At 42.1% G+C, this 14,049-nt stretch overlaps 1 protein-coding gene across 2 annotated transcripts; it reads left to right on the plus strand.

Moving 5' to 3' along the window:
- The first annotated feature begins 1,104 nt into the window (after window positions 1-1,104).
- LOC131242300 (uncharacterized) lies at window positions 1,105-4,986 on the plus strand. 2 transcript variants are annotated; one of them, XM_058240869.1, is made up of 5 exons: window positions 1,105-1,263; window positions 1,665-2,128; window positions 2,237-3,554; window positions 3,670-3,816; window positions 4,417-4,986. In XM_058240869.1, exons 2-5 carry the CDS (start codon window positions 2,069-2,071, stop codon window positions 4,884-4,886), a joined length of 1,995 nt encoding a protein of 664 aa, XP_058096852.1. In that variant the 5' UTR covers window positions 1,105-1,263; window positions 1,665-2,068; the 3' UTR covers window positions 4,887-4,986. The 2 variants fall into 2 exon arrangements, with proteins under 2 accessions (XP_058096852.1, XP_058096853.1); XM_058240870.1 differs by having other exon boundaries at window positions 2,240-3,554.
- Window positions 4,987-14,049: the final 9,063 nt, after the last annotated feature.

A 14,049-nucleotide genomic window follows, 5' to 3' on the forward strand; every position in this document is an offset into this window, starting at 1 on the left:
CCTACAACTAAAAAAATCAGTCCCATTAAAATGGGGGCTATATAATTGAAAAATGTGTACAAAACAATTTCCAAATTATTTCCCTTGTCGGTGCACATATGAACCATGAATGGACCTGATTTTTGGCCACCAGATTTAAATTTTGATGTGGCATCTAATGGTTGGAATGGATTTTATATAATCGATTTTATACAATCATCATAATGGGTCCTAAAAAAATAAATGTAAACATCTTTCACAACTGATTCTTTTAGGCACGCCTTAATTACAAGTCAACCTAGTGTTTTTTTTTTTTTTTCATTGACCTAATTAGGGATTACACATTTAATGATTAGAATATATCTCACACACACATCATGTTGGCCTAATAAAAAATAAGAGTGGGTGTTCTTAAGTTTTTTAATATATAATGGGGAATACTTGTTCCTTCAATAGTTACTTAGATGAATGTATCATTTTTTTTTTTTTACAAAGCATGCATATGTAAAATTCAAATTCAATCTTGACCACTGAATGTGTAATCTCATATTAGGTCCAAGGTTAAAAGAAGTATACTAAACTGTGATTAAGGTAGGCCGCATCAATGAAAATAGTTGAGAAAGACATCTACCCTTAATTTTTATAGGGCCGTCTATGGCAATTATATAATGGTACACAAAAATTTAAGCCCGAATCTAAAAAATCAGGTCCATCCATGATTTAGGTGGGCCATACCTACAGAGAAGTTTTGGAGGACAATCATTGCGTTGCACATTATTCTTAATCATGTGGTCAACCTCGCCCTTAGTTTTGACCTTGAGCATAAAAGAGGTTGACACGCCTGATAAAGGGGATTTCAAGTGAATATCACAGTGGGGCCCACCAGAGCTGCCTACCACTTTGCTCGCACGGCTGATCCGATCCACTATCAAAAAGTCCAAAAAGGCTAACGGAAGGTTAGGTTAATGATTCTTTTTTTTAATGTACAGGAATGTAAATTCTAATATTAAGTGGTAGTTATTTATAAAATTCCTTTTTTTTTTTACTAGCCCGCGTGGTATCCGCGTATTGCGAATCCAACCTCCGCCAATTTATAAATCTTTACTGCTCTCTCCATCTGGGACATACACACAACCCCCCCTCTCTCTCCCTCCTGAACGGCCACCCAAACACGTCCTTCTTCCAATCTCCATCAGTAAGGAAGGCAAGCGTTTGTACTCAAAACAAACCCATCTGTGTTTTTTTTCCTTCCAATCTGGCATATCTCTGTCGAGCTACTGAGAGGTGAGAAGATGGTTTTTGTTTTAACATTTTTCATCATTGGGTTTTTTTCCTTTTGCTGAAAATCTGGAGCTTGTCTTCCCTTTCCATGGATTTCATGTTAGAAATCCTGAAAACAGCGCTTTTGTTTTCCTGGAAGCCTTTCTTTCATGGGTTTTTCTTTTGGTATTCTTTCACTTGAGATAAGCCATTGATGGGGGTCTGGATCCATGGAATTTCATTGATTCTAATAGAAAATCTAGATTTCTGTAATGGGTTTTTTTTATAGATTGGATTCTGTTTTATTTGCCGGTTTCTGAACTTTTTTCTTAAAGGATTGATGGATTTTTTATTTTTTATTTTTAATGTGGATTGTTCAATATTAAAGAACTTGTTTTGAGGGTATGGTGCCTTTGGTTATGCAGGTTTGGATTCAAAAACGGAATCACCACGGCTTCCTTTGAAAAGGGGTTGTTTTTTTCACTCTGGCCGGCATCGTACTGATACTTCCTCAAACCTTGAGGAAGGTGTGGACCCACGGCGACGGCGGTGACGGGTTTCCTTTTGATTGGATTTGCAATTCGACTGTTTCTCCACTTTGGCGTCTTTGCCTCATGGTTAAAAGCTTTCCGATAGACAATGGCTAACGCTTGAATTGTCTCTAATACCATCTGATATTTTGCTTCTTTGAATCTCTTGTAAACCTGAACATCTGTTTTTTGGTATTAGTGATGTAACGATTGATAGGAGAGATTGGAAATTTAGGATTAGAATTTCAAAAAAAAAATAAAATCGAACAGTTCTCAATTCGAAGCTTGAAGCGAATTCGATGTTCAAAATGGCTAAATTCAATTGCTTCTCTGCATTTGTTGGAAAGAAGAAATCAAAGGTGAGTGGGAGGGCTATTTGATTCTAAGCTTTTTCATTGTGTTAATTGTCCTGTTCTTACTTAGAGATTTTCACATTATGGCTTCTTCTTTTTCTTCTTTTTCCTTAGAAGGCAATTTCAGATGCGCCTGATACATATAAAGGGCATGGAACTCTTCAAGTGAAGCTGGAACATCTCACCTATCCTTCCAAGGAGAAAGTCTCGACCCCAACTTCTTTCGACGTGCCCTTGCCCTTTGAAATTCAGGGGAATTCTACTTTCAAAGTGAAAGTGGTGAGTGAGGAGGATTCGATCAGACCCGAAGTGGTGGAGGTGGCTTATGAAGGTGGGGATGAGCATGATGAGATTTTGTCGATGAGAAGAGATCTCTCTGACTTTGATCTCCAAGCCCGAGCTGTGAACGACGGAGTGGAAACCAATCTGTCAATGAACACAAACTACAGGTCATATGATTCGTTCAACACTGAATTGAATGGTAAATCAGGGAGAGAGGAAGATGGATCCGAGATGATCCAGGGCGGGCACGTCAGCGATCCTGGGATCGGAAGGAGGGAATTCTGGAGCTCGCCGAAGCTGATGCGGTCGTGCTCAAACATAGAAACTCGGGACATGCTGAAGAAGATTGGCAACCAATTACCTCCTTCGAAATCGCATTCGTTCGAAGATCTACAGAATTTGATGGAGAACATGAAAGCAGATATTGTGCGAGGGATTCAAACCAGCCCAATGTCAGTAATAACATCTTGCAGTGCTGACAAAGTGATGTTGAAGAGGCGATCTTCGAGCCAAGTGCTTCCTTCTAGGAGTAGGAGACTTTGGTGGAAGCTCTTCCTTTGGAGCCACAGAAACCTGCACAAACCTGTGACAGCAAAATCAAGGCCGGTCTCAATCAAAACTACTGTAAACAAGAAAGACGGCTATTCATCAGATACTTTGGAACCGAGCCGGGCTTTGGCCACAAGGAAGAACAAGGGCAAGGAGGTCTGCAAGTTCGAGCTGCCAGGACAGTTCTATGCTGAATCCAAAAACAATTACAGAGGTGGTGTTTCTGGTTTATGGCCCCATAATCAATGGGTTGCTTTCTGTACAGAATCGTCCCCTACATCGAGAGTGGACGAATGGGTGAACAGCCTTGAGGCCCACTCATTTCTTCAACATGATGAACATGACACCGAGGGAGAAATCAAGGAGAGTATTGATTATCCACCTTCTCCCAAGATTGCCGGAACACCAGGGAAATCCCTACACACACCACACCACCCAAATTTCAGTCTTTCTGAGGATATTTTACAGGCCAACAACATCATCCAATCGTTGAATTCCTTCTCAACCGCGGCCCACATAGCCGGCATGGGCTTGAAAGTCATCCCCAACATTTCTCCCTTCGCTAGTCTCCGATCAGTTGATTTATCGAGCAATTGCATAGGTAAAATTTACAAACAATCTCTAACTGATACAACCAAATGCATCCTTTCTACATATATCTGTTATAACTTAAGTTGTTATTTATTTTTCTTTTCTTTTTTGTTTTTTTCTTGCAGTTTATATAACACCAGGGTCACTGCCCAAGAGCCTTCACACCCTTAACTTATCAAGGAACAAGATTGCCACAATCGAGGGTCTCAGAGAACTAACGCGATTGCGGGTTGTTGATCTCAGCTACAACAGAATCTCCCGAATAGGCCATGGTAAACATCTTTGATGCTTACATCTCAATCTTCTTCCGTTCGCATTTTTGTACAACATCTGTATCTAACATAGGCACTGTTTGGATGTATCTGAAATCACCATTTGACAGAACATTCGTTCATTTTGATTGACAACTTTTCGGAAATTGTGCCCAAAATGGGGATGTTTCTTGGCCAAATAGCCATCCAGAAGGCTTTGGATCAGATTTGCAGTTGCCTGGATGGATATTTTGGCGGAGTGTATACAGTCCATTGCTTTCTGTGTTTGGACGGGTAGGTGAATTGAATTGCAAACATTCAGTTCAATCGAGAGGAGATTGAAACAAAATTAACAAAGTCTACTCGCATTCTTAATGAGGAATCAACCCCAAAAGGCCAAAATTGCATTTTCTTACATCTTCAACTTCAAACGAACATAATCGCAATTCGGAACCAGACTCTCCATATGAATGCTGATTGCTGAGGGATTTCCACCTTATTGGGTTGGTAATTGCAATTCAATTTGATAGTGCATCCAAATGCGCACTACAGAGTGTCCATCGTAGACTTCCTACCATGAACATGCCTTGGGATTACTGAATACGGGCTATTGAATTTCAGGGTTGTCAAACTGCACTCTCATCAAAGAGCTGTATCTGGCCGGCAACAAGATCAGCGACGTGGAGGGCCTACACAGGCTTCTAAAACTGACAGTCCTAGACCTGAGCTTCAACAAGATAACAACGGCCAAGGCACTTGGCCAGCTCGTGGCAAACTACAACTCTCTGTTGGCTCTGAACCTGTTGGGCAATCCAATTCAGACCAACATGGGTGAAGATCAGCTTCGGAAGGCTGTTTCAAGCCTCCTACCTCAGCTGGTTTATTTGAACAAGCAGCCCATTAAGCCGCACAGGGCACGGGAGGTGGCCATGCACAATGTCGCAAAAGCTGCGCTTGGAAATGGGGGGTGGAACTCTCATGGGAAGGGGTCGAGACGGTCGGGCCATGGGTCATCTCCGAGGGGGAGGATGAGTGAAAGTGTGCAGAGATCAAAGAGTGCTCACCGAAACTCACCCTCTGCTAGGAGATGATCAGCGCCTGGGTTGCATTTGCCATCTTTTATTTAGAAACTACTTATGCGTGTGGAGAGAGATTGCTTGTATGCTTGTGTGGAGAATTCATTCATTAGAAGAGGCTTTTTCTTCTTTTTTTTTCCTTATGTTTTTGAGTGGATCACCTAAGTTCTCCTCTCATTGCATTAATGATTCCACTCTATTAGAATGCAACACCAACTAGTTGCATATATTTGCATCTGTAACATCTGCATTGACACTGACGTAGCGACTAGGGCTGCAATTTGGGTTCAGGTCAACCCAAACCAGGCTGATCCAACCCAAGTTTGTGTCGGGTACTCAAGAGCCCTTGGGTTAGGTTTGGAAAACTCCAACTCGATCTGAAATCGGGTTCAGTTCGGCATGCACAAAATCAGTTGGTTTTGGTCATGTTGGGAATAATCACATGTTTTTCTAGTTGGGTTGGATAGGGTCAGGTCAGTTCAGGGTTGAGTATAGAGGGATTTTGGGTTAGGAACCTTAGGTTGGAATTCAGGTCAGGTTAGGTTCAGTAATACAGGGGTATTTTCACACCGGGCTCGAGCAGGGTGGCCTGTGGCATACAAGGGCACACTCAAGGTGGGCGGCACATGTGAGGTGGGGGGCTTGTGTGAGGCAGGTGACTCGTGTGAAGCGAAACCCATGTGAAGTGGGGCCCGTGATGAGGGTTTGGTTGAGGTCATAACCCATGAAATGTGGGGCCTAGGCTATGAGATAAAGTGATTGATTCGTCATGCTCTATCAGTTTAAGCTTTTAGAGCAAGTAATTAATTGTCCTGCATCAAAGTGGTATCAAAGTAGGAGGTCTTATGTTTGAGACTCATCACCAAGTTGGACCCTTAGTAGCAACCCCTTATGTGTGCCTTGGAACACCATATGTTATTTAAGAAAGTCCAAAGTTTATTTCTTGGGCCTTGTTGGCCCTTGTTGGCCATGAAGGGGTGAAAACTATCGACAGAATGAGAGCTCACACTTAAGAATCCAAGTGAATTTCTTTGCAAAATATGTTATGACATTTTCAGTCGTCGTGCAGAAACAGGACTCTTTAATATTCTTACTTTCCATTTTTTTTTAGTACTGTTGAAAGAGTCGTTTTCTTATAGTCCACTGATATATGAAAGAAGAAACACAGTCGTAATTTTGAAGGAGATTGTAAAATTCCAAATACAACCAAGCATTTCATCAGATGCCATAGTACTTGGAATCTTTATCAACTCATGAAAAGATTATTCGGATTTGGTGAGCATTGGCCACCCCGTCATTGGAAGAGCCAAACTGGTATCATCCACACCACATGCAGAATTCTGCATGGCTCCAAGCATTGCTTTCATTTGGGCCCAAGTTTCAGTTAGTGTAGATTTCATAAGGCCACGTTGAGCCGTCTTAATGGAAAATTTCCACCAAACATATATTTCAATGGGTGTGACAGAAATAACTGAATGTTTGGCTGAGACAAAAAAAGGGCGTGACAGAAATATCTGAATGTTTGGCTGAGGAAAAAGAACAGAGTGTGGCTGATCTTTTTCCCATTCCACATTATGCATTTGTAATCTTGTTGTGAAAGGTTCAAGACAACCTCAATAGATTTGGAAAGCGACAAGACCTACGTTATCAGGTGCACATGAAAGCCTTTCCCTCATCCTGATGATCTTCTTATCTTCTTTGGATGTTAGCTTTCAGGTGCACTTGGACATATATATGATAGAGAAATGCTCACACACAACTAGTTGGACATTGCATTTTCGTCCAACTAGTTGATTAATTCAAGGACTAATTAATGTTATTTAATACCAAGACAGCGAAATGTTATTCTAAGAGGAAAAGTAGCCAGCGGTGGTGGCCCCACTATGGAGTTAAAGTGAAATCCACCCCAACCATCAGGTGAGTCACCCTATATTAGAACCGCGGATTAAAAAATCAGCCTCGACTATGGTTCAAGTAGACCACATGATTGAAAACAGTGTATAAGGAAAACTCACCCTCTAAATTATTTTCATTGGTTTGGCCCACATGAATCACGAATGCCCCTGATTTTTAGACATTAGGCATAGATTTTTAATGTGTTATCTTAATGGTTGGAGTGGATTTCACATGCTTGTCATGTTGAGCTTGGTAAAAATCAAGGGTGGACGTCTCTCCCAATGTTTCCATTGCTGTGGCTGAATTGAATCAAAGGTTAACATGATTTTTTGGCTCTAGGCCCATAATAGGATTACACATCTAATGATTGGAGTGAATCTTACTTACACATCATGGTGGGCCTGTAAAAATAGGAAGGTGGTTGTCCGTGCTGTGGCACCACTTGATAAGTCACGAAGGTTGGTCATTTAGATGGACCTGCTATGGTGTTAATGTTGTAAAACAGATGTCTTAAATCTGGTTTCACTACACTGCTCGACCGGTCGAAGGGCTGGTATGACTAGTCAAAAGTCACCTTCGACTAGTCGAAGCCCGCTCGACTCGAAGTCCAGCGACAATGTTTCTGAAAATCCTGAGGTCTTCGACCAGTCGAGGGACAGACTCGACCAATCAAGGGACAGGCTCGACCAGTCGAAGCCCTGGCTTGACCAATTGAAGGCTACGCAGATGGTGTGCGGATTCTGCGCGGACTGTGTAAATTTGAGGCGATTTCAGAGAGGTGCGTAAGTGGAGTTTCCTAAACTATAAATAGGGGTCCCTATGATTTTTCTAAGTAGTGTTAAGGCTTTCTAAAGGGGTTCCAAGGGTTCCTAAAAAGGTTTTAGGGTTATCAAAGGGTGTAGCAAGGGTGAGATTTGAGGTTGTTCGAATCAGATAAGTCCTTTCTCATTGTAATTTCTATTTTCATAGTGGAATTCTGTCGCTTTGTACTGTTGTTTTTTTTCCGAAATGGTTTTCCACGTTAAAACTTTATGTTCTCTTGTGATTGTCTGGTGTCATTGGATTGCTATCCTAAATCCATATCTGTGTGATTCTGCCACACAAATTCCCAACAATTGGTATCAGAGCTATTGTTAGGGTACATGTCTGAATTTGAGGGATAACTAATAATGGGAAGCACTAGGTATGATATTGAGAAGTACTCAAGGAAAAATAATTTTGAGTTGTGGAATATCTAGATGATCAGTTCCTTAATCAAGCAAGGTGAGGATAGTGATCTTGAATAGCGAAAGTCTACTATGACTGATGATGATTGGAATACTCTTGATAAGAAGGTCTTATCATCGATCCGTTTATGTCTCATGGATGAGGTTCTCTACAATGTCATGAGGGAGAAAACTGCGGCTAAGTTATGGGCGAAGTTAGAGGATGTCTATGCGAAAAAATCATCTGAAAATCGCATACACTTGAAGCGACAGTGGTATAACTTCAAGATGGCAGAGGGCGGAGATAAACTCGGTAAGACCGAGGTCGAATCCACAGTGACTGAAACTTGTACGTTTCCTGAAACTAGGTAGAAATAGAACTAGCCTAAGATGCAATCTAAATCAAATATAAATTTATGAATAATGTTGAGAAATTAATGTAAAACTTTAAGGAATTCAGAGAAGGGAAACTAGGGATTCAGAGGATCCACTTGTAGGGATCAGGGAGATCTTTTGCCTGCATCAAGAGCCATGGAAATTAAACTGAACTTACTTGATTTGGTCTTCACGAGGTGAAAGGTATGTGAATTAGAATGGATTCCATCATCAAACCATGCCCAGGAGACAGAGCAAACAACAGAATTAAACTAATTACCAACCAATCAGATGATTATGAAGGTTAGGAAGGGTACTGACATCCAACCATGCCCAGGAGACGATGGCGAACAACAGGGCTCCCTGACATTATAATCAAAATAAGGGAAGAGGAATACTCAAAGCCATTGCAAGCCCATTGTAATTTCAGTCACAACATGCCATAAAAAACAAAAAATATTCCTTTAATTAAACTAAAAGCAACATCAGTTTTGTTTAAACAAAAAAAAAGGCATAAGTAAAAAGTCTCTCCCATCAGACTACAAGCTTCACCTCTTAGCCCTAGCTAAGAGGTTTAGCCTAAGATAGACATAATTAGGCTGATTCTTAAAATAAGAAAAAATAAAAGAACACAAACTCTTAACTACTCTGTCTCTGTCTGCTCCACATCCAGCCGAGCGCCACAAACCGAGTCTCCCACGGCTACCTCTCTCACGTCCCCACCAAAAGATGCCCCTCCCCACACGCTCTCCCTCCTTCTTATAGCTAAGGAGTCGGTTCGAGAACCTACGCACCTGCGGAGCACTGGAGTCGGTGCGGAAGCTTGCTTTACGCCCCAGTTTCCTTTACGCAGCAACCTTAAGCGCGTTGCGTTTGCTCCATGAATGCCTCATATGCTAGATCCAAGCCATCCAGGCTCCTTGGACTTGATCGGTGGTCCCCTGGGTTGGATTTGGACAGTCAGATTCATCGAACCGATCCTGTCAATGGTCCTTGAATGGCCCGGATCAACTAGGTTTCGGTCTAGTTTTACACAGTCGTCGCAAGTTGCCTGCGCTGATGCTTTATATGGCCTAGGATCAATCGTCAGGCCATAAATCCATTCCGACCATTGGATTGGTCTCGCAAAACCGGTCGAAATTGATGTTGTTTGGGTCGCATTTAGTGTGGCCCATCAAGAATATCGTTCTACCGTCCGAACTGCGCTTGACCAAAACTCTTCTGAGTGTGTGTGCATGGGTTTGGAGGAACTCCTTTTGTACGGTCGGTTTGACCTTCTGGAACGAATGGATGGCTTGGATCGTCCTGATCAATTCAGATGGTGGCCCAACATAATTTTTCACAAGCTCCGTTGCGAAACAAAGCTTTCGGAACTCTGTGTTGATGATCGGTGGGCCTATGATCAAGGTGTTTAGGACAATCCGATCCATTCATTGGAATGCACTCGAAAAATCATTCGAAAAGGACTATTTTTGAACTGGAATCGGTGTGGCTCATACAATCTTCTGAGCTACCGTTCATCTTGCGTGCGGTTAAGATTTTCACCCGTATGCTTGCATGAAGGAGAAAGGAAACCTAGGTGTCGGTTTTGGCTAACCCTTGGAACGAATGGACGGCTCTGATCATCACTCCGTGCGTCTAGTGGGGCCCACTGGCCAAAACCGCAGCTGCAGTGTGAAGACGCTGGAGCTTTTTTCGAAATTTTGAGAATATGTCGGTCAGCGTAACGCTGACCGATTGGGACATTGGCGGTGCACGGCGAGTGCATGCACATTGTGCGCGTGCATTCTCTTGAGTGGGGTCCACTGAGATTTTTGTGAGAAATCCGTTCCGTCCATCCTTTTCCTCATCCACTTTAAGGTGTTGATAATGAAATTTAAGTATATCCAGATATCAGGCGGGCCCCAAATCAAGATTTTAGGGGCTGATCTGTCCGTTGGGCCACTTCTGGAGGGATCTGAAGGTTGGAATTCGCCGTGTACGGTTAATTTGTATTCCTCAGGCCATGTATGAAGTTTTGAGCTGAACGGATGGTGGGAACCCTGTGATCTTGCATTTTGAACGTCTTTTGGGCCATTTATTCTTGGATCCTTGGCGTGCAAATCTATCGATCTTGGTCTCCTAGGGTCCGTCGCTTGCCTTGGTGCCTTCAGACCGTTAAATCCATGCTTTTAGCATCCCAATCCAGTCCTAGCTCGCAAGTCCACCTTGCAACAGAAACATGATCAAAATGAGCTATTAAACGGTGCCATGTTCATAAATCTAGGCAACAACTGGGTCTGATATGCAATATTTGACCCTCAACATGAGGCAGATCTAAACTTCAAGATGGCAGAGGGCGGAGATCTGGAGGCTCACATCAACAACTTTAATAAATTGGTTTGCAAATTGTTGAATATAGAAGAAGTGATGAAAGATGAAGAACAAGCATGTATGTTACTGAATTATCTTCCAGCGTCTTATTAGTCATTCAAGGACACAATGTGTACCACGAATAAAGCCCTGAGTGTCGATATCGTTATCTCATCCTTTCAAGGGAAGGCTATGAGAAAACTTAACGTCGACATGAAGATATCTTCTAATGCACTGCTTACAAGGGGTAGGAATTCTGAACAAAGTATAAGTTCTTCAAGTTCTAAATCCAAATCCAATGGTAAGGGCTAAGGAAAGGTAATGTGTTAGAACTATGGGATGGAAGGACATGTGAAGAAGGATTGTACAAATCCTAAATCTAAGAGAGAAGAATCTGAGGCTTCATATAGGGAGGCCAATACTACCACGTCAGATGAATCGAGTGGATGTGATGATGATGTTTTGTCTGTGTCTACGATCAAATGGCCATACGATGATCGTAAGGACGAGTGGATGCTAGACACAAGGGCATCTTTTCACATGACTCCTCATCGGAGTTGGTTCACCAGTTATAGGGAGTACGATGGTGGACAGGTGTTTATGGGCAATGGCATTGTCTGTAATGTTGTGGTTATTGGTATGGTGCGCATCAAGATGTTTGATAGGGTGGAGCGTACCTTGACTGATGTCAAGCATGTTCCTGATTTGAAGAAGAATTTAATTTCTCTTGGTGTACTTGAGGCAATGGACTGTAAATTTACAGGTATTGATGATGCTCTTAGGTATCTAAGGGGGCACAGGTAATCATGAAAGCGCAACGACTCGGTAATATGTACAAGTTGATCGAGAGCACTTCAAAAGGTGTAGCTGTAATGGTTGCAGCGAATTCCACTTCTACACGTGTGTGACATATTGGGAATGGCCACATGAGCGGGCAGGACATGAAGCTTGAGACGTGCGGATAGGGATACAGAGCAGGTGGAGTAGCCACCTGTGAGAAGAATCACACAGTATAATCACAAAATATCGGCGAGGTACATGGATGACTCCAATATCGCAAGGGATCCGTCTTCTATTCAGATGGCTCTAGGTTAGCCTGGTACTGAGAAGTGGAAGGTGACTGGGCAATGTGATGAACTCGTTGTACCATATCGACACATGGGAACTGGTGGAGTTTCAGTGAGTCGGGAAGCTGTTGGATGCAGGTGGATCTTAAGGAGGATATAATATAAATACAGTGCGAGGTTTGTAGTGAAAGTTATGCTCAAAGAGAATGGATCAGCTTCTCAGAGATATTCGCGCTGACAGTATAACAGGTGTTTATTAGATCCATAATTAGCGCTGGTTGGCCAATGCGATCTTGAGCTGGAAGGATGGATGTGGAGTCTACACTTCTGTATGGAAAATTAGAAGAGTAGATCTAAGTGAAGCAAGCAAAGCGGTTCGAAGTTAAAGGGGTTAAGAAAAAAAGTTTGCAAGAGGTCGTAGTACGACTTGTCGCCTAGGCAGTAGTTTGATTCCTTTATGGTGAGTCAGGAATTGTATGCTGATGATATGTAGATCACCAATTATGACATGTCTGAAATCAATATATTGAAGACTCGGTTAAGTGGGACATTCAGGATGAAGGATCGAGGGGCTGCAAAGATGGTTCTGGCATTGAGACTGAAAAAGGAGTGGGTTTTGGTAATTACAGGTAAAATACCTTGGGTAGGTATTGATCAAGTATGTGATGGACCAGGCAAAGCCGGAGAGCGTTCCCTACATGTCTCTCCTCAAGTTTTTCTAAGGACATGTCCCAAAACAGATGAGAAAAAGCAGTATATATCTCATGAGCCTTATTCGAATATGGTTGACAATGCATGCTATGGTCTGTATTAGACCGGTTATTTCACAGGCTATCAGTATTGTGACCAAATACCCCAACAACCAATATTGGGTAGCGATGAGATGGTAAGAAGACTACGTTTTTCCTTTTGAGAAGACAGGAGCAAAAGTGGTTGGGCACGTGGATTCTGATCAGGCAGACATGCTCACCTAAAACGTTCCTGCAGAGAAGTTCAAGTTCTATGCAACTTCTCTGGGCTTGGCGATGGCGAAAAAGAAAGATGGAGTGTACACAAAAAGCTATGATGTGATATAGAGATAAGAGAAGAGACCAAGAAGCTATACAGTTGAAGATTGAAGACATAGTGGAGATTGTTGTAAAACAGATGTCTTAAATCTGGTTTCACCGTGCTGCTCGACCAGTCGAAGGGCTTGCTCGACTCGAAGTCCAACGACAATGTTTCTAAAAATCTCGAGGTCTTTGACTAGTCGAGGGACATGCTCGACCAGTCGAAGGTTACGCAGACGGTGTGCAGATTATGCGTGAACTGCGTAAATTTGAAGCAATTTCAGAGTGGTGCATAAGTGGAGTTTCCTAAACTATAAATAAGAGTCCCTAAGGTCTTTTTAAGTAATGTTAAGGCTTTCTAAAGGGGTTCCAAAGGTTCCTAAAAGGATTTTATACTTATCAAAGGATGTAACAAGGGTGAGATTCAAGGTTATTCGAATCGGGTAAATCCTTCCTCTTTGTAATTTCTATTTTCATAGTAGAATTTTGTCGTTTTGTGCCGTGATTTTTTCCCGAAAGGGTTTTCCACGTTAAATCTGTGTTTTTTTTGTTTTCCCTATACATTTTATCTTCGCCGTCCATGCATATTTTCAAATCATTTTAGGGTATGATTTAAAAAATAAGGCAAATCCAGCGCTCAAGTGGACCACACCACAAGAAAAGGTGGAGATTGAAGACCTGCGTTCAAAAACTTCTTGGGTTTCACAGAAGTTTTGGATCAAGCTGATATTTGTATTTTCTCTTCTTCATCCAGGTCTGTATGATTTTATGAATAAGTTTTATGGCAAATAAACATCATGGTGGGCCTTAGGAAGGTGTCAATGCCGAGCATCATTGTTCCCATTGTTTCTTTTGGTAGGGTTCACTTGAGCTTTAGATCAGCCTCAGTTTTGGGGCCATGCCTCCAATTAATATGAGAAAATAGATGGATGGTGTAGATAAAACAAAAACATCAGTGAGGCACACAGATCTTTGCCATATATAGGCGCGCGTGCCATGTGGTTAGCTACACAATCTAAGTCCGTTCCGGAAGGTATCGGTCTTTCCTTGGAACTAGTCTATTTTTTGGGAACCGGTGCGGGAGGGACGCCAACCGTGATATTTTATGGGGCCATACGTTGATGTGTATGTGAGATCAAATCCGACCATTATATGTGTAATCAAATCCAACCATTAGATGTGTAATCCCATGGTAAGATAGTAGCCAAAAAATCAGGATAATATGTTTTTTTTT

Source organism: Magnolia sinica, chromosome 4 (assembly GCF_029962835.1).
Source record: "Magnolia sinica isolate HGM2019 chromosome 4, MsV1, whole genome shotgun sequence".
NCBI classification, from domain to species: domain Eukaryota; kingdom Viridiplantae; phylum Streptophyta; class Magnoliopsida; order Magnoliales; family Magnoliaceae; genus Magnolia; species Magnolia sinica.

What these genes read in the sequence shown, in the direction of transcription:
- LOC131242300 (XM_058240869.1), top strand. Translation starts at nt 2,069, where the DNA reads ATGTTCAAAATGGCTAAATTCAATTGCTTCTCTGCATTTGTTGGAAAG. An exon ending in TTGGAAAGAAGAAATCAAAG is followed by an intron (nt 2,129 to 2,236) that starts GTGAGTGGGAGG and finishes CTTTTTCCTTAG; the next exon opens with AAGGCAATTTCAGATGCGCC. An exon ending in AATCTCCCGAATAGGCCATG is followed by an intron (nt 3,817 to 4,416) that starts GTAAACATCTTT and finishes ATTGAATTTCAG; the next exon opens with GGTTGTCAAACTGCACTCTC.